Source organism: Rattus norvegicus, chromosome 2 (genome assembly GCF_036323735.1).
Source record: "Rattus norvegicus strain BN/NHsdMcwi chromosome 2, GRCr8, whole genome shotgun sequence".
Lineage (NCBI taxonomy): Eukaryota > Metazoa > Chordata > Mammalia > Rodentia > Muridae > Rattus > Rattus norvegicus.
In genome coordinates this window covers 58923528-58944131 of record NC_086020.1, presented here as the reverse complement: position 1 = coordinate 58944131, position 20604 = coordinate 58923528, and the positions used below count along the sequence as shown (strand labels likewise).

Sequence of the window (20604 nt, the reverse complement as noted above, 5' to 3'; positions counted from 1 at the left end):
GTGGCAGAAGATAATTCTTAAATTCTAGTTTGTGGCACTCTGAACACCTGCAGTATCCAGGGCCTAAAGGCGAGGCACAGTGGTAATGCATACTGGCTGTGCAGAGGACCTGGGCTCCATTTCCAGCACCCACACGACAGCTCACAACTACTTGTACCTGTAGTTCCAGAGGACCTGACGCCCTCTTCTAAGTACTAGACATGCACATGATGCACAGACATGCATGCAGGCAAATTACCAATACATATAAAATAATAAATTAGTTTTAAAAAGGAGAGGTTCCAGGATTTATTGCATGGTATACAATTGAGAACAACATCATTCTTTTCCAGAACATCTTTTCTGGATTTAAAACTTAATTCTAGAGAGGGGGAAGAAGAGGAAAATAAAACACAGAAACTTTATTTGTCATGGATTCAAAGAGAATACACATATTATGAATTTAAAAAGAAGCCAATTTTCATAAGTTGGAAGAGTGACCTAACTTTAAAATCTAAAACAAGGGACTAAGAAATGACTCAGAGATCAAAAGCTCATACTGATTTGTACAAGACCTGAATTCAGTTCCTAACACCCTGTAACCACAACTTTAGGGAATTTCAATGTCTCTCGATTTGTAGAGCACTGGTCCATATACACACATTCAGGAAGAGAGAGGTAATTAAAAGTGAATCTTAAAAAGAAAACAGAAGGTGTGGTGGTATAGGGCTGTAATGTACATCCTCAGGAGGATCATGATCAAGGGTAGCCCGCCTGAAACAGTGAGGTCTAGTAACAAACAAAACCACAGCGATCAAAACTCTGACTAGCTTAAGCAGAAGTATATAGGTCAACAGGCAGAACTGAGTCCAGAGACCATAGATCTATAGGCAATTCATTTGAGACAATGGCACAAACAATCCAATAGTAAAAGATTTAAACAAACAAACAAACAAACAAACAAACAAACCACTTACAAAATAATATCCAAAGCAAAAGAATGAAATAAAACCCTTCCTGGAGGTTAAGCATGTAGCTGGAGGCAAGCCCTAAGCTCTGGGTTTAACCTGAGGCACCATTTAAAAAAAAAAGCCAACAAATACTTTTCTTTAGATGATATATAAAAGTTACAACATAATTTGTAAGATGGCTCATCAAGGAAAGCTCTTGTCACAAAGACAGAGCCTGAGTTTGATCCCAGAACCTCCTTGGGGGAGGTAACAGACATGTGCCTACATACATAGACCAATGCAAAAATAAATGTTTAATATTGGAAGGAAAAATTCAAACCCCTACTAAGTTAACAGTAAAATGATTAAGGGACCTGTATCTAGAATCTATAATGAAGTCTCAATTCAATAAGAGAAATAAAGGTAAAGGCTTGGAACTGTCTCTTTTGGTTTTGCAGAGGGGAAAGGTGAGTGGCTGGTAAGCACCTAAAAAACATCTTTAGCCATCAGATAAAAACAATTTCACTTCCACTAAGATGGACTAAACCAGAAACAGTATTGGCTAGAATGCAGCCAAAGTGGGTATGCCTTACACAATGGGGAAAATGTTAACTGTCCTAGTTACTTTGAAAGACAGCCTGAGAATCTCATAGGTAAACCACATGGCCCAACAATTTCAATCCCAAAAGAAATGAAAACAGATTGTCCTTATGAAAACACAAACATTTACAGGAACAGGGTAATTCACAATACAAAGTAGAAAGGATGCAAGTGCACGGTTTCCACAAATAAACATCGTTCAACAATAAAAGGGAGCACGGGGTATGCTAGCTCTTGCCTGAAGTCCCAGCCCCCAGGGTGAGAGAGCTCAACAGGCAAAGGCGCCGGCTGTTAAGCCTGACGACCTGGCTTGATTTCTGGAACCCACTGGGTTGAACAAGAGAACCCACTCCCTAGAGTTGTCCTCACATGCCCACAAACAACTATCCCCACCTCTATACACACAGTAATCCTTTTAAACTGGAGACACAGCACTAATTACACCACCATTAACCTTTAAAGCACCGTGTTCAGTGCAACTCAATGCCAATCATATATTCTTCTATTGATATATGTCCAAAATGGACAAATTATTAAGAAATGGCCATCAAAGTTTCCCAAGGCTAGAACAAGTGTCAGTGGGCACGGCCTTTTGTTGGGTAAGGAAAATATTTTCAAGTTGGACAGTGGTGATCACTGTGCAAGCCTGAAAAAACTAACACCCACTGATTTTATACTTTAGAAGGTTAAATTTCAATCACGAGTAATGCCTATAACGTTATAATTTAAAGAGTGCTGTGATGATACACAGTATTAGTCACTTGAAAAAAATTCTTCTCGCAAAGGAAGTTTAGCTATTGAACATCACATGTTGGAAGAACCTGTGTGGTGTTGCACCTCTTTAATGCTAACACTTAGGAGGTAAAGACACGTACATCTCGAAAGTTCAAGTACAGTCTGTTGTACAGAGGGGTTCAGGCCAGCCAGGGGTACACAGTGTGACTCTGTGGTACTCAGAAAGTTAGCTCAGCAGTTAAGAGCACTTGTTGCAGGGTTGGGGATTTAGCTCAGTGGTAGAGCGCTTGCCTAGGAAGCGCAAGGCCCTGGGTTCGGTCCCCAGCTCCAAAAAAAAAAAAAAAAAAAAGAAAAAGAAAAAAGAGCACTTGTTGCTCTTGCAGAAAACCTGTGTTCAATTCCCAGCTCCCATGTGGCAGCTCAGAGCCACCTGTAAACACTTCAGTTCCAGATCTGGTACGCTCTTCTGATCTCCGACGGCACTGGACACTCTCATGGTGGGAATATACATATATGCAAAGCACTCAGAGACATTTAAAAAATATGGTCTTACAGCATTGCAGAACTTACCTTTACTATAAAGTGCTTTATGTACTTTTGAAGGCTTTTCAACTGTTGAAGACGCTGAGAAGCCAGGAGGTAACCGGACGTGAACCAGTGTCAGTGTATTGGGCCGAGCTAATGGCTGTCTAAACGGACAAGTGCTGAAATACAACCTCACACCTGATGAGGAGGTAAATATACACATTAGGGAAAGAAAGGATGTGAAGAAGTCCACATGTTCTGAAGAAATTCCACACACACACAGACTTCTGCGAAAGCACACATCAATGACCTCATTGACCTAAAATGATAGATTAGCCACTTAAACTTCTACAAAATGTCTATAATTGAGCAGTGACTCAGTGTATTTCTGTAGCAGGAACCTGTGACAAGTCAAGGGAATCTGTGTCTCAGACAAGGTTCTGTCACTAAACACAAGCTACTTCACTTTACATGCCTGGCTATGCCTCACAAAATTAGGAGAGAAAACAGTATCTCCCACTGAAAAAGAATTCTCGACATCTCAGTAACTGAAGAAAGAGTGAAACATTTTCTTTCTTTCTTTTTTTTTTTTTTTTGGTTCTTTTTTTCGGAGTTGGGAACCGAACCCAGGGCCTTACGCTTCCTAGGCAAGTGCTCTACCACTGAGCTAAATCCCCAACCCTGAGTGAAACATTTTCAACCATACATTTCCAATCCAAGAAGCATGAAAACTGGTAGAAGAGCATATAGAGAAAGAAGCATACCTGCATGAGTGACAGCCAGTAACTGACAGTCCAATGATTCAGAGTTCTCAATCACAGCTATTTGAACAATTGGCTTAAAAACGGAACGATCGATAGTCCTTTAAGAAACAAAAACGGAAGTTTATCTCTAATTTATAAAAAGTCAAGTCTGAGGTAGGTGTGGTGGCTCATGCCTTTGATCCTAGTACAGAGAGACAGAGGCAAATAGATCTCTGCGAGTTTGAGGCCAGCCTGATTATGTAGTGAGTTCCAGGATGGCCAACTAGATATGCCCCGTCTCGATAAAAAAATAAGATTAATTCCTTAGAAAGCAACACAGTACAGCAGGAAATGGTAAAATTCCAGCATATGTATAGTTTTAAGACTAGCCCTCTTCACAAACCACTGTTATGCAGTGAGGAGAATGTCTGCAGATCACTAAGAAGTTTTCAACAATCAGTTCAGCATCCATACAGATTCCTTAGACCCCACATTGGGTTCTAGTCCTTGAGAGGCCATAGGAATCCATTATATCCTTTAGCTTCAGTTTTATCACGAATTATATAAGGATATTACAGCTATGAAATTCCAGCTTGTACCATGTAGGCCTGCTGTAAGGGGAAAGTAGGGGGACCCGTGTTATAATGTCTACAATATTTGCAGCAAAGAGCCTGAGCTTAACGTTTCAAGAGAAAAGGCTAGAGGTCTAGCTAAATGGTAGAATGCTTGCCTAGTCTGAGGGAGACCTGGGCTTTGATTCTCAGTGCCTTTGAAAAAAAAAGTCCAAGAGAATAAAACACAAGTATTTCACTCAGTAAGAAACCTTATGTTTCAAACCAACATGAGAACCGTCTGTAACAACAAGGTCCAAATACAATGTATTGTGATACCCCTTAACCATTCATAATCTTTTAGAGATGTTTGAATAATTTAATCTAATAACAGTATATAATACATATACATTATATAGTGACCATATAACATATGCACTATATGTGAACAGTATCAGTATGTTGGCAAATGAAATACGGACAGTAAAGTACACTTTACCTAGCAATGTTCCCAGCAGCACAGACAATGGCATTCTGTGAAACTGAAGCAACTCTACTCATCCCCTGTCCATCATGGCCCAAATCATAAACCTGGGAATAAAGTAATAAAGTATTCTCCTTTAGACACAATTATATAACGTCTACATTATATTAAGTTAGCATATCTTCTTTTTTTTTTTTTAAAGATTTATCTATTTATTATATATAAGTACACTGCAGCTGTCTTCAGATACACCAGAAGAGGGCATCAGATCTCCTCACAGATGGCTGTGAGCCACCATGTGGCCGCCGGGAACTGAACCCACGACCTCTGGAAGAGCAGTCGGGTGCTCTCAACCGCTGAGCCATCTCTCCAGCCCAGCATATCTTCTTAAGAAGAGTTATGGGGTTGGGAATTTAGCTCAGTGGTAGAGCGCTTGCCTAGGAAGCGCAAGGCCCTGGGTTTGGTCCCCAGCTCCGAAAAAAAAAAAAAAGAATCAAAAAAAAAAAAAAAAAAAAGAAGAGTTATGGTGGTACTTACTGAACAGTAAATATTTGAAATCTCACTATGGGGGCTGGAGAGATGGCTCAGCGGTTAAGAGCACCCGACTGCTCTTCCAGAGGTCCTGAGTTCAATTCCCAGCAACCACATGGTGGCTCACAATCATCTGTAAAGAGATCTGATGCCCTCTTCTGGTGTGTCTGAAGACAGCTACAGTGTACTTATATATAATAAATGAATAAATAAATCTTAAAAAAAAAAAAAAAAGAAATCTCACTATGATAAACAAACAACAAAAAGTGGCCTAGGAAATGGTCTGAGGTGTGTGTCAGAAAAGCACACAGATGAAGCCAAGCATGGTGATGCACAAGAGCAATGCCAGACAATTGGGAGGCAGAGGCAGGAGAAGAGTTCACGGTCACCCTTGGCTACAGAACACACTTAAGGCCAGTCTGAGTTACAAGAAATCCTGTGTCAACAACAGTCACAGGAAGTTTGAACACTTACATAACACAAGGATGTACACAGGTAACATAACCCACTAGCTAAAGGCACAGGCCACGACCACCTCACACCTTGATCCATCTCTGGATCTTACAGCAGAAAGAGAGAACCGACTCTAAGTAATCCTCTCCCGTCACATATGGGCTGGGTCACATAGGTGTGCATGCGCACAGTCGTACACACACACACAAATAATTTTTTTAAATTAAAAATAATGGGAGTGGGTGTGGGAGTACCCTCATAAAAGCAGAGGGAAGGGGCACCCTCCTAGAAGCAGGGGGAGGGGCACCTTCCTAGAAGCAGGGGGAGGGGCACCCTCCTAGAAGCAGGGGGAGGGGCACCCTCCTAGAAGCAGGGGGAAGAGAGAGAGGGGAAACCTGGAAGGAGGATGATACTTGAAATGTAAATAAATAAAATAATATAGGGGTTGGGGACTTAGCTCAGTGGTAGAGCGCTTGCCTAGCAAGTGCAAGGCCCTGGGTTCGGTCCCCAGCTCCGGAAAAAAGAAAAAAGAAAAAAAAATAATAAAAAAATTTAGAAAATAAAACAGGAATGCTTTTCTAATCTTAAATGGTAGCAAATATGCATATTTACCTGTATCACTCCTTTCTCCGATCGGGTATACAAAATATTTCTGGAATTATCAATTTCAATTTGAACAATAGGATCTAAAAGTAAAACAAGAGAAGGAAACTTAATTTGTTTTATTTATATGAGTTTACTGTCTCTATCTTCAGACTCACCAGAAGAGGGCAACAGATCCCGTTACAGATGGCTGTGAGCCACCATGTGGTTGCTGGGAATTGAACTCAGGACCTCTGCAAGAGCAGTCAGTGCTCTTAACCACTAAGCCATCTCTCCAGCCCCGCAAAACTCTGTCTTAAAACAAAAAACAACTATTTCTGTCTCCTTTTTTTTTTTTAATAAAGATTTACTAATTTATTATATATAAGTACACTGTAGCTGTCTTCAGATACACCAGAAGAGGGCATCGGATCTCTTTTTTTTTTTTTGGTTCTTTTTTTTGGAGCTGGGGACCGAACCCAGGGCCTTGCGCTTCCTAGGCAAGCGCTCTACCACTGAGCTAAATCCCCAACCCCGCATCGGATCTCTTTACAGATGGTTGTGAGCCACCATGTGGTTGCTGGGAATTGAACTCAGGACCTCTGGAAGAGCAGTCGGGTGCTCTTAACCGCTGAGCCATCTCTCCAGCCCTTATTCTGTCTTCTAAGTGAAGTTTAACTCTTTAAAATTATGACTTTTGGGCTGGAAAGATGGCTCAGCAGTTAAGAACACTGATTGCTTTTCCAGAGATCCTGAGTTCAATTCCCAGCAACCACATGGTGGCTCACAACCATCTGTAATGGGTGATTTGATGCCCTCTTCTGGTGTCTGAAGACAGCTACAGTGTACTCATATACATAAAATCAATCAATCAATCAATCAATCAATCTTTAAAATTTTGTTTTTGAGACAAGAGTCTCGCCACACACTTCTGGCTTGCCTTAAACTTGCTATGCAGCCCAGGCTAGTCTTGAGTGTACAAAAACTACCATGACTCTACCTCTCAATAGGAAATTAGACCTATGTGCCACTATGCCCAGTTTAGACTATTCCTTCATTCAGTAATACTTAACAAATTAACCATATGCTAGAAACACAAAGACTATTACACTCCTAATTTTTCAGTAAAAAGGAAGCATGACATCCAGGTTGGACAAGTCAGAGGTAAGGAGCACACTCTAGGCAGGCTGTGCTGACCCAGGCCTTAATCCCACAAGTTTATCTTTATCTTTTCACATTCACTAAGACTCAGGAATATAGAGTTTAACAGGGAATTTGTCCTGGATCCTTTATCACATATGCAAATCAGTCTCTTTCATTACTCTTGCATGTATGCAGACAGATAGACAGACACCCATACACGTTTTGGTTTAAGTAGAGAGCTGTTTTGGTCATATGATCCAGGAACAACCAAAGTTTTTAAGAAATAATTAACTTGAGGATAAAATCCATGTTTTTTCTGCTTTATAATGCCTCTGGTCTTTAAGCGACTTCATAGACATAGAACAAATGAAATTTAATGGCAATCAGTTTAAATAAGGATGGAAAGTTGTGAAGAAAACATTAAGTCTTGAAGCATGAAAATCTTGTTTGCCAACTGTGTCTCCTACTTACCATCTTCTGAGAAGGTGAACTGCAGCAAGGAAGGCACGAGGAAGGAGAGCGAGCTCTTGGAGTGGTTTATCTTCCTACATCTTTGACTGAACCAGCCTGCTTCTGCCTTGGAGGAAAAACAGCACACTTGTAAAGCTGTAACAACAACGGCACCCATGTTTGTTTATTAAAGTCTGCCAGTCTCCATGCTTGCCCAGTGATTGTGAACACACTAAAACATACTTTTCAAAATTACCTACTGAGTTTTATTTTGTAATTAAAACTACTAAACACAACATAATCTAATGAAAAGCTAATTGTGAAAACAAGTAACAATAGCCTAAGGAAGGACATACAATTAGGAAAGTGTACTGTTGCTTGTACATCCACAAACACACATACACAGGCAATTTACATGTGTGTAAATCCACATACGCCATTGAGGACTCGGTTACAGACAAGCACCAGTCGGGTTGTCATGTGACAGAGCTGATGGTGCAGCTCAGAGACACAGTGTGTGTCTAACAGTTGTAACGCTCTGCGCTGAGTTCCACAACACTGACAACTGTCCCAGCAAGAAAAACAGCTTCTGCTTAGGAAGGACCGGGTCTGTGGGTGTGAAGCAGTGATGGGAGACGATACTTAAACTTATGCGTGAACATTCTAGTAATATATGCTATGCAATTAGAAAATTAAAAGAAAAGCTTTTGCTACTAAACCAAAGTCAAAGAAAAGTTTGTAAACGTCAAGACTTACTTGGTATGCTACTTCATACAAACAGCCGTCCTTTCCAGCCAAAAAAATCCTGCCATTATCCGTGGAGGTGATAGTTAAAAGGTAAGTGTTGTCCGTGGGAAGGGAGTACAAAGGATCTGGAAGCAGCTGCAGGCCACCACACACACTGTCATTAAGGATGCCAGAGCCTGTGTGTGTGCAACAAGAGCAACCACAGTTTCTTAGCTTTTTGAAAATGATTTTCACGTTACGTTGAAAACTGGTAATTTTTACTAAAATATCCCAAATTACATATTTTACAAAGTTACCATAAAAGCTTGAGAGGCTTGAGCTGACTCAGACTCAGTGGTTAAAACGCACTTGATGCTATTGTAGAGGACCTAGCCTCAGTTCCCAGCACCCAGCAGAGTTATGGCTGTTCACAAACACCCGTAACTTAAGTTCTATGGGATCTAACATCATCCTCCAGCCTCCTCAGGCTCCAGGAACACACAGGATGCATACACATCCCCATGCATGTGTGCACACACACACACTCAGGCAAAACAGTCATACACAAAACATACAAATAAATATTTTTTAAAAGTTTAACTCATTGGCCAGGGATATTGTTTAGTAGTAAAGTGGTTGCATTCTAAATGCAAGGCCCTGAACTCAATTCCTAGCAACGCACACACAGCTTCACTCAAGATAATTTGGTAATTCATTTTAAACCGGACCTATAGTATATATATATAACACACAGTAAAATATCCAAGAAAAAACAACTCAAACTACTGTGAGGATCTGGTATCGTAAGCATTATAATGTTAATCTTCAACATGGTGTTATTTTTAAAAACCTAGCACATGAGTGGGTTGCCATACCTGTCTGAACATTAGCATAGCTGAGTCCAAGAATTACTATATCCACAGGTGTTGCCAAAACCAACAAATGTCTTACATGAGGTTGAAAGATTCCTATGGCAAAGCAGACATAGGCTAATTATCTTCTGAAAAACACCTAGCATTTAGACATGAGAAAAATATGGCTTTATCATTAGAGTGAGCTCCTAATTAAACAGTACAAGTCTGAATCCAGTTCAGCAAATTCTGATGTTTAAACGTTACAATGTTAAAGCATTAAAGTACATAGACAGCAGGAAAAACTAACTCAGAAAATAACTGGTTCAACAATTACTGTCATTTTAAAGTGTCTTAATAGATTTTGGTTTACAGAACTATAAACATCTGTATCTGTATGCCTAGAGTAACAGGAACACCTGTTCACAAAAGTCTAAAAGATAGAAGCAATGTAAGTGTCTTTCAACAGATAAGACAGCAAGATGAGCATACGCATGCCGTACAGGAGGAGGAAGGTTTGGGGACATGAGGTAGCCTGAGGTAGCCTCAATATTGTATTTTAGCTGAAGACACTGAGCTGCTTTCCCTTTCCCCACCCCCACACAGAGCTGGGATTAAAGGCATGCGCCACCATACCTAGCTGAAAAAGGAAATTCAGATACACCCAACACATATTATCTGTGAAGACTCGTACTAAATAAAGTGAGCTGGACACAAAATGACAAATGCTACTGGAAAAAACTTATTCATATAGATAAAAGTAGAGTGGTCGCTGCCAAGCATTAGAAAAATAGGATTTTTTCTGATTCAGCTCTAAAACACTGGGAGACAGTACAGTCATCATCTCATTCTGATAGTTTTACTTCTTACCAGCTTTTGGTTTCACAAGCCCCACAGCAAGAATTGTCTCACTGAGTCCATCAAAATAGGCAAGATCACCTCTGCCCAAAAGTAAAGAAAACATGTTTACATATATACATATACTAAATTATACTTACAATGCTCTTTATTAGTTGAAATAAATTTAGATATAGACTAAAAATCTAAAATAGCAAACAGAACTAGGGCAAAATTAATATTAACACCCAGGCATACAGACGTGCGTAAGGCTGAGCTAGAGAAACAAGTAAAGGTATACGGCCTCCAAACAACCGCCCAACAGGGCTGCAAGCAATGACCATCAAGTCCACCAATCTGCTAAGACAGGGACTGGACTCAGAAAGCTTACTGTTAATTCTCTATCCTGAGACGGAAATTCAAAGGAATTCAGAAGCACAAGCTACTGAGATCACTACAGCAACAAACAATCCAAAAGCCAACTCTTGCTATAATAAATGCTTACCCATTGTACGCTAGTCAAAGGGGAGGCAAGGCATAGCCACGTCTCAAGATACGTATTTGTTAAATGAGTGCATGTTAAATTTGAAAGTAAAAATGCTACTAATGTGAAGACCTTTTAGTTCAATTACAACCACAGATCACTGTTATTATGACTAAAACACCCACAGAAACGTCTAAATAGTTTTAGCTGGAAGTTTTCTATAGAATGTGAGTGGATGTGTGTTCGTGTACACATGCTTGATTCTAGAAGGAGCGTCAGTTAGTGAATGCGAGTAACAGCTCAGCTGCATGAGCCCTTATGACGTTTCCTATCTCAATAGGGATAATATATATGACTCAAAACAGGCAACTGAATAACTGAAGTATGGAGTGTAAGTAAAACAACATTTACCTCTCAAGCCAAGTGAGCAACCGCTCTATTTAAGGAACACTGACTTGGGCCTTTATATGTTCTATATATTTAATTGGACACAAAGTCAAAAACCATGAAACAATCAAATTATCTTTTCAATACCTATCAGAATCCTAGTCCATAGAAATGCAAGGAAAAAGTCTTTAAAATGTCAGTTAAGGAACCATCACAAGGACCTACATGGTAGAAAAAATTTCAGATCTCCACATGTACACTGTGGTACACATTCACACACCTAAACCTCCTCCTCACATGTACACAAAAGAAATAAAATATAATAAAAAATTAAAGTACCAAATAATGGCTCAAAAATACCAGTGTATAGTCTTTTCTACAGACTACCAACCTGGAATTAATGCTTGCTTCTCAAGAGAAGTACTTCAGAAGCTGGGAACATTACTCAATGAGAGAAGGCTTGCCTAGCATGCATGAGACACTAGGTTTAATCCCCAGGACTGCAAACACTCAAACCAACAAAAAATAGCAAACAAACAAAAAAACAAGAGTGGTATTTTGTAGTGGGGAATGTAGCTCTGTGGAGTGCTTGCCATGAGTAGGCTCTGGCAGCACTAAGACCAAGAACCTTGTTCGAGAAATTGCTACAAACAGAATCCACGTGTGTGAATGAGTGTGCATGTGTGTGCATGTGTAGTCAGAGGTTGGTCAATGTTGGGTGTCTTCTCTCACTCTCTACCTTACTTCTGAGACAACCTCTCTCACGGAAGCTGAGTTCAGTGTTTTAGCTACATCAGCTGGCCAGTAAGACCCCAGCATCAGAGCTCAGGCTTTTGTTCACACAGCCAGCACTGAGCCACTGAGCCAGCTCCCCAGCCCCAGCCCACACTTCAACGCCCACCCCCACCACCAGGTGACTGCGGTGCACTGGCAAACACTGACTTCAGATGAGCACAACATGAGCTGCAACAGACAGTAGAGGTTAGGAGGGTCCCAAACCGGCCTTCCATACATACCCGTCTTCATAGTTCCACATGAATATGTCACTGTCAATTGTAAGCCAAGCTCTGCTGATAGGAGGGAAAACACCCATCATGCAGTTACACTGCATGTCTGAGGAAGCATGAATGTAAGGTGCAAAGAGTTCAACTATTGTTTTTCTCAATCTGTTCAATAGCTTTTGACTAAAACTTATGATTTAAAACAATCTTTTAGATTTACCACTCAGTGATATAGAGCTTGCCTGGTACCCATGAGGCTTCTGTCCACATTGCTATCTTTTCTCTTTCCCTCTCCCCTTAAAACACACACACACACACACGCACACACATCTATGTATGTGTTTTGTCCTCATGTCTATCTACGTACCATTTGTCTGCCCATGGAGACCAGAAGAGGGCACTGGAGCCCCTGGAACTGGAGTTACAGACAGTTGTGAGCCACTTAGGTGCTGGGCCTATAATGTGGGTCCTCTATAAGAACAGCCTGTACTCTAACTGCTGAATCTTCTCAGTTGCCAACAGTTTTCTTTTTTCTTGAGGCAGTCTCACTATTAGCTCAGGCTAGCCTGAAAGCTGCAATCCTTTTGCCTCATCTTCTTGACTGCTGAGGTGACAGGCATGTACCACCATATTTATTCATGCCAACTACTCCACTATCCATTCACTCTTGAGACAGGGTCTCACTATGTAGTTCTGTCTGTCTGTCCTAGACTCACTAATATAGACCAGGCTGGACCTGAACTCATAAAGATCCACCTGTCTCTGCCTCCTAAGTGCTAGGATTAAAGGTGTGCGCCACCACACAAGTGCTTATCTAACAGAAAGAAAACAAAGTACCCAGGCACTCTTATGTTCCAGATAACTCTTAAATAACTTACAAACATTATGTAAACATAGAGCAAGAATTATAATCATGAAAATGACTAACCTAACAGTTATCCAACTTCATTCAGTACGTGTGCTGCCGAAGCGAGCACAGTCTAATAGTTATCAACTAGCTAAATCCAAAGCAGTAGGATACGTCCAAACTGTTCAACCAGCTCAGGCGGGAGGGGAACTCTTCGGATGGTGCTGATCTCTGGAAGGCTCGGTACTGACAGTAGACCTGGTCCTTGCAGAGGGTAATCCATATCAGACATTCCAGAAACAGTAGGACTGTCTACAAAAATGATAAAAGCAAGCATTTATATACAACAATAAAATGCCACTCATTAACCAGAAATAGATAAGCAAGTCAAGTCACCCCAGTGCCTCTAAAGTCTCTGAAAAGAAGGAGTCCTGACCTGTCACAAGCTGGACCCAAGAAATCTCACTGTTACAGGATGGGACTGTTACTGGTTTCAAAACGAGAAAAAGTTATCAAGAGTGGGACTGAAGCTCAGCAGCTTTTGTCTAGAGACAATAATCCCTGGGTGTGACTCCCAGCTGAGCATAAAACAGAGCAGAGTGGCATATGCCTGTACTCTTAACTATCGGGAGGATTAGAAATTCAAGGTTAGGGCTGGAGAGATGGCTCAGCGGTTAAGAGCACTGACTCCTCTTCCAGAGGTCCTGAGTTCAATTCCCAGAAACCACATGGTGGTTTACAACCATCTGTAATGGGATTTGATGCCCTCTTCTGGTATGTCAATACTAACATTGGAAATGTAAATAAAGAAAATAACAAAAAAAAAAAAAAATACTGATTACTGAATCATGGGTATGCTGGCCCCAACATGGTTCACTTACATAACTGTTTCCCTCTTCACTGGGTTCTTTCTAAAAATAAATCTTAATCCAAAATACAATTTCAATAGAACAATGCTCATAGGAACTGCAGTGAAAATACAAAAGGGAAGAATAACCTCTTTGACGGTGAGACTCAGAATGGTTCAGAAAAATGTCAAAGAAACTAAAGACTTCCTTTTTTTGGAGCAGGGTCTAACTTTTTTGTTCTGGTCAGGTTGGAACTCACTAAGACGTAAAGACTGACCTCAAACTCAAAGAGATCTTCCTGCCTTTGCCCTCCAAGTGCTGAAATGAAAGGCATTCACCACCATGCCTGACTTAGAACTAGAGTCTTTCCCTAAGAACTGGGAGCCAGGCTTCAATGTCCATGCCTTTAACACAACACTTCCCCAGGCAAAGGCAGGCAGATCTCTTGGAGTTCCAGGATAGCCAGGGCCACACAGAGAAAACCTGTCTAGGAGGAGTCTGTTAGGCAGAGGGGAAAAAAATGCTAGAAGGGGATTAGTGTGAGAAGGAAAGCATACTAAAGAGATCACACATTTAAAGAGATCACACATTTAAGTGAAGCATGGTGGGAGGGGTGATGACGACACACGGACACACAAATCAAGACAACAGCAGTTAATAGGTCAAACTCATAAGGCAAGTTCATTTGTTAGCAGTTGTCAAGTTCAAAGAATAGCTTTGCTTCTGGTATTTTTCTTTTCAGTTTTTGACGACAGGGCTTTTCTGTGTAGCTTTAGTTGCTGTGGAGCTCCCTCTGTATGTAGACCAGCCTGGCCTGGAACTCACAGAAATCCTCCTGCCTCTGCCTCCCAAGGGCTGAGATTAAAAGAATGAACCACCACTGCCTGGCTGCTTCTAGTATTTCTGGTTTAATTAAAAAAAAAAACTCTTAATAGATTTTTATAAGTTCCTACACTTGTACTTTTGTCTACTTTCCATTGATTATTCTGTTTAAGTTACCCCCATTTTTTGCTCACAAGTCTCATCTATATCTTATATTTCTCTATTTTTCTCCAACTTTCATCTCACTAGAAACATTTTGTAGCAACTAATGCAACTCCACAAAGCTTTAGCTGGTTACAAGTTTTAAAGTTAAGGCAAATACTTCCAAGTTATCTCCTTTGTTGGCGGATATACTTTGTTCTATTCTCTGTCAGCCAAATTCTGACTCCTATATTTCTTTACTAGTCAATTCCAGAATCTCACGTGACATAACTGAGAGAACATGGCAGATTTCCAAATTTTAACTCATTTGCTTTTCTGAGTAGCTCATAATTGCAGCAAGAAATGTACAGAAATGGAATATGGACCAGGAGATTATTCTCATTTGGATTTAATGAGCTTGCTTTTACCTCTTCGAGTATCTACAGTCAACAAAGTGTAGACAAGACAAAATAAGCAATAAAGGTGGTTGCTGTTCGTCATATTTTCAAGAAACCGAGCCCTAATCTTTGAATATCCACGCGGGCACCAGTGTACAGAAAAGGACTAAGACCCCTGAATCGGACTAGAATCCTTTAGCGGGGAAACAGAGCGTCCAATCCAATGGACCGATCACTCACTTGGGGCCGACACCATGAGCAGCTCAGAAAGGTCCGGGTACATGCGGTCTTCTTGCAACTGTCGGTCGATAAGCCTCCCCGCATTTTCCAAAGCTTCTTGCAGGGAGGGGGCCGACGTAGAGGCCACCATCATCGAGCCCAGCATAGATGGCATGTCGACAATCGTCGTCACCGCGTTACAAAAATACTCCAAAGCCGCGAAGAGCCGTGAGAAAAACCAAGAGAACCCAAAATCCTCCTCTCGGACGCGCGCGCCAAACGAATAACTGGGCGCCAGATCATGACGCACTTCCGGTTCGTCCCTGAGACGCCGTTTCAGGGACGGAAAAAGGAAGCGGTTGAGGGTTGGACTTTGAGGAAGGAGCGAGAGAGCAGACTAGAGTTGAATTTGTAGATTGCCTGGGGTAGGGAGGAGGGGAAGGGGAGAGAGGTAAAGGAGAGGGGAGGGGACTGGAGGAGAGGGCTGGGCGGGGTAGGAAGGGGAAGGAAGGAGGAACTCCCAGGGCAGGAGTCTGCTGGTGGGTGCTTGCAGTCCGCTGTGCGGTGGTGACCTCGCGCGTGTTGATCCTTTGCCTTGAGCCCCACCCCCACTTTGGAATGCGGCGACTGCCTCTGCTTAAGAGTGCACACATCCATCCATTATCGTGGTTCCCTAATGACTTCTAACAAGAGTTAGAAATTGGTCCCGATTCTAGAAACAGATTACCTCTGAGCCAAAAATTCACAGCATTTCAAACAATAGGGTGAATTAAAAGTTCATTGGATTTTTTTCCATGTGCATATCTCTGTCATTGGCTTTGTGGTCAATCACTGTGAAATCTTTTGTGTTGGAGGTCACCATTGGGGAGTGTCTCACGCCTGTTAATACTCGTACTTGGGGGGCTATGGCAAAAGGATTACTGTGAGTTTACTTGGTGAGTTCATGTACAGAATGTGATCCTGATCTCGAACAAAACAAAAACGGGGTCAGGGAGGGAGATTATTGTGTGATAGGTGGAGCCGGGAATTTGGGAAGTGGAGGCAGGAGGATAAGGAGTTAAAGATCATCCTCGGCTGTGTTGCAAGTTTGTAGTAAACTTGAGACTCTGTCTCAAGAAAAAGAAGAAAAGAAGTATTTGCTGTTGCTGTATGCTTTTACCCAGGTTGCCTTGGGAGGGCACTCATCTAATTCATCTGTTCTCATCTCAAAGTACAAGGATTGATAATTAAATAATGTATGCATTCAACAGATCATATAATTCTAGGAAACTGAATAGGTACTGTGTCGAGCACCATGCCTACTGTTGGGAATAACAAACTAAGACACTTTTGCAGAGACAAAGTAAATGAATCATGAAGTCCAGACATAGAGGCACACTCCTGTAATTGGAAGCCAGACTGGGCTATGTACTGAGACCTTTTGAAGAATCAGCCTGCCTTCATTTTAGGCTTAAAAGCCATCTATAATAAAAACAAACAAGCTTTGTTCCTGTTTATGATCAAACCTCTCTTTCTCAACTCCCAGCCTTAATTACAAATGGTTCTGTAACACTTGTTCCAGGAATGGAGCTCATGCCTTTGTTCCAAAAAGTTGTTTGTAATCATCTGGCAACCCTACCTTTGTTTCAAAAGGTTATTAAATGACCAGGAGGTGGTGGTGCGTGCCTTTAATCCCAGCACTTGGCAGGCAGATGCAGACTGAATCTCTAAGTTCAATGCCATCCTGGTCTACAAAGGAGGTTCCAGGACAGCCAGAACTGTTATACAGAGAAACCATTTCTCAAAAAACCAAACAAACAAAGGTTCTATGACCACCTATGCCTACCTTGTTATAATTACCTTGTCATGCCCACCTTACAACCATGTCTTTGTTTCAGGAGGAAACTGACTTATGCTTACATTCCACTCCTCTAATACCGCCTGTTTTGTCCACCAGACCCCCTACCGTTGCAGGCTATTTGATCACACTGTGAACCCTGATATTGTGTTAGTGTCTGGGGGAAGCCTGCTTTTAGTTGTGGTGTGGCTCAGCCTCAGGATATACTTTTTTTTTTCTTTTTCTTTTTTCTTTTTTTCGGAGCTGGGGACCGAACTCAGGACCTTGCGGTTGCTAGGCAAGCGCTCTACCACTGAGCTAAATCCCCAACCCCCAGGATATACCTTTAATTCAAGAGCTTTCTGCTTGAATGTTATAAATAGGATTAAATGAAGTCAACCATAGGTCAAGAGGCAGAGCAAGTGTCCAGAAAAACCATTGAGAGGCAGGGGGAGTAGAAGGGAGGGACATTCAGTTGGCAGGAGGGTTTTTTTTTTTTTTTTGTTCGTTTGTTTTGTTTTTTTAGTGGGAGTGGGGGGGGCATTGCTCTGGATTATCAGCTGAGGAAGACAGTCAGCTAGGTGCTTTCTCTGTCTCTGAGCCAGCAGGCTTAAACCCCAGCATCTGACTCCCAAGTCTTCATTGGTAAAATCAAACACATGAGATTTTGTTCTAAAACAACAGCCTACCCGCTGAGCTCTAAAAAGCCTTGTCTTCCTCATATTCAAAGCTGACCTCTCCTTAGGAGGAGGCAAACAGTATACAAATACATAGCTTGCTTTAATTAATTGCTTGTGAAAGAATAAAGATTTTAAACTATCCCCCACTGACCCTGCTGTGAGGACAAGTGCACCTCACAGCAAAGAATAACATAACATGTTTTGGGGAGGTAGCCTGGCTATAGCCACCACAAACCATCTGGCCTCAATAAGGCCTGACTCAACAGTCCTGAGAAGACCAAGAACTAGCGGCAGCTTGCCCCAAAAGCAGGGTGGCCTAGAGTTGAACTGAGCCCAAGTTACAAACCAATGAAATTGCTTTGTGTGACTGTTGCCAACTACCTATGTAATTTTCCCTATAAATCCCTTCCCCTAATTGGGCTTGGGGTCGACTCCTCTGTCTCCTGTGTGAGATACGTGTCGTCCCCAGAGCTCTGGTCCCTCAAATACACCTCTTGTTTATTACATCAAGACTGGTTTCTCGTGAGTTCTTTTTTTTTTTTTTTTGGTTCTTTTTTTCGGAGCTGGGGACCGAACCCAGGGCCTTGTGCTTCCTAGGTAAGCGCTCTACCACTGAGCTAAATCCCCAGCCCCTCTCGTGAGTTCTTAGGGGTTGTGTCATCTCGAGATTTGAGTGGGGGTCTTCCACACCCCGGTGGTCTTTCACTTGTTTTAAGTAATTTGGCCATGATGATCTTTCTCCTTTCATCTTTGATATCAACCCTTTTTCAGAAATAGAAAATGAAAAGTACTATAATAATGGGATTGGCTATAGATTTTCTAGTAGGGTATATACAGAATTCAGTAGCATATAGGAGCAATGAGAAGGGAGGCTTTGTTTTCAACACAAGGACACTTTAGTAGACAGGGTAATCACCTGCCCAAAGCAGCTAAGATCTGTATATTTTTTTCTTTTTTCTTTTTGTAATGAGACTAGGTTTTACTACATTGGTCAGGCTGACCTTGAACTCACCACGTAGCCTGCACAGGATACAAATTTGCAACCCCAATCCCACCTCAAGGATCAGGGTAGCTGTGATTATAGTTGTCATCTGCCACACCCAGCCAAATTTTTTTTAAAAAAAAAAATTCTTGGACTTCCCAACATTTTGCTATTTTCTTAATACTGCTGTTCCTGAGCTCTCCGCTAATCCCTACCAGTTGTCTATGTTTTCAGGACGTCAGACTGCTGAGGAGAGATCCTTTGGATCCTATGCTTAAGATGAAAACAAGGATTTATTTTTAGTTATGTATGTGTGTGCATGCATGTGTACATGTGTGCATGCCCATGGAGACACAAACAGGACAACTGACACCCTGGACCTGGAGGTACAGGAGATGTAGGCTGCTCAATGTCTCAGAAACCAGACAGGTCTTCTGAAAGAGCAGAGAGCGGTTTAACTATGGAGCAATCTCTGCAGCTCCTTAATCTGAATAATTAAGGTAACATTTAATTTAACATGTCTGATTTTAAGACATTTATATTACCCATATTTATATAGGGTACCGATTCTATGATAGCACGACTGAATGCCTACCTCAAGGTACCATACACCCTTTCAGAAATGTGGTATTAGAGGAAATGAAGCAAAATAAAGGATTTAAGATACTAAGAAAAAAAATCAAACTTTTATGATTGACTTGAAACCAAGCCATTATGTTCTCCCCTGTTAGTTTACTTTTATTTTGTAGGTCACAGCTATAGCCTGGTAGTTATTTTTATTTATTTTTAGATTCATTTACTTAGTGGGTATGGGTGTTTTGCCTGCATGTATGTTTATGCACCACAATGCATGTTTCTAGTGTCCTCAGAAGTCAAAAGAAGGCACTGGATACATTGGAGCCGCGTTACAGCTGTTTTGGGGCCACTGTGTGGATGCTGGGAACCTAGCTCCGATCTTTTCTCAAGAACAACAAGGGGCTGGAGAGATGGCTCAGTGGTTAAGAGCACTGACCGCTCTTCCAGAGGTCCTGAGTTCAAATCCCAGCAACCACATGGTAGCTCACAACCACCTGTAATGAAATCTGATGCCCTCTTCTGGTGTGTCTAAAGACAGCGACAGTGTACTCACATACATGAAATAAATAAATCTTTGGGGTTGGGGATTTAGCTCAGTGGTAGAGCGCTTGCCTAGGAAGCGCAAGGCCCTGGGTTCGGTCCCAGCTCCGAAAAAAAGAACAAAAAAAAAAAAAAAAAAAAAAAGAACAACAAATGCTCTTATTAGCCCAGCCACCTCTCCAGTCCCCAGGTGGTTGTTTGTAAGTTGACATAAAATAGATGCTCCAGTGATTTCCACCACACAAATGGAATGATCTAACATCGTTGCTCTAATATTTCTCATAATAATGATCCCAATGGTCAAACTCAGCCATTTCCATTTTAAAAATTATGTGTATGTGTGTGAATATAGTGTCTAGCAGATACAAGTGTTATTTCATGAGACATATAACAACCCAATTACTAGTCGTTTTCTTATAAATTACAGTCATTTTTTTATTCTTATCAGAAGTACATGGTGTATAATTTTCACTTCGGCGACCAAGTACTAAAAAGCCATATTCAGGGGACACAACCTAATGAATGCTACTTCATTACAGCCATTTTTAATGGAAAGTGTTTCCCTTGTAGCAGATTTGTGCCAGAAGTACACATAGTGGCTACAACAATGGTTTGCTTGCCAGTGCCTTGGTTTTTGCTCTAGCTCAGCTTCACCCACTGACTGGTTGGAAGGCTATCGATCACAGAAGCTCAGGACCCCTGCGTTCTTACATGAGCAGATCA

General features: G+C 41.4%; 1 protein-coding gene across 2 annotated transcripts in view; it reads right to left on the bottom strand.

The window, feature by feature from the left end:
* Positions 1-16961, bottom strand: part of Nup155 (nucleoporin 155) — a 52992-nt gene extending 36031 nt beyond the window's left edge. The window contains exons 1-11 of one of the 2 annotated variants that reach the window (XR_010063579.1): positions 15309-16961; positions 13034-13171; positions 12028-12124; positions 10174-10244; positions 9328-9420; positions 8483-8649; positions 7748-7853; positions 6164-6237; positions 4583-4674; positions 3554-3651; positions 2835-2987 (exon numbers count right to left, since the gene is read on the bottom strand). Coding sequence is in view for 1 of the 2 variants with exons in the window: in NM_053952.2 (NP_446404.2) it covers positions 2835-2987; positions 3554-3651; positions 4583-4674; positions 6164-6237; positions 7748-7853; positions 8483-8649; positions 9328-9420; positions 10174-10244; positions 12028-12124; positions 13034-13171; positions 15309-15462 (1243 nt within the window). In the remaining variant the exon portion in view is untranslated. 2 annotated transcript variants of the gene reach the window in all.
* Positions 16962-20604: the final 3643 nt, after the last annotated feature.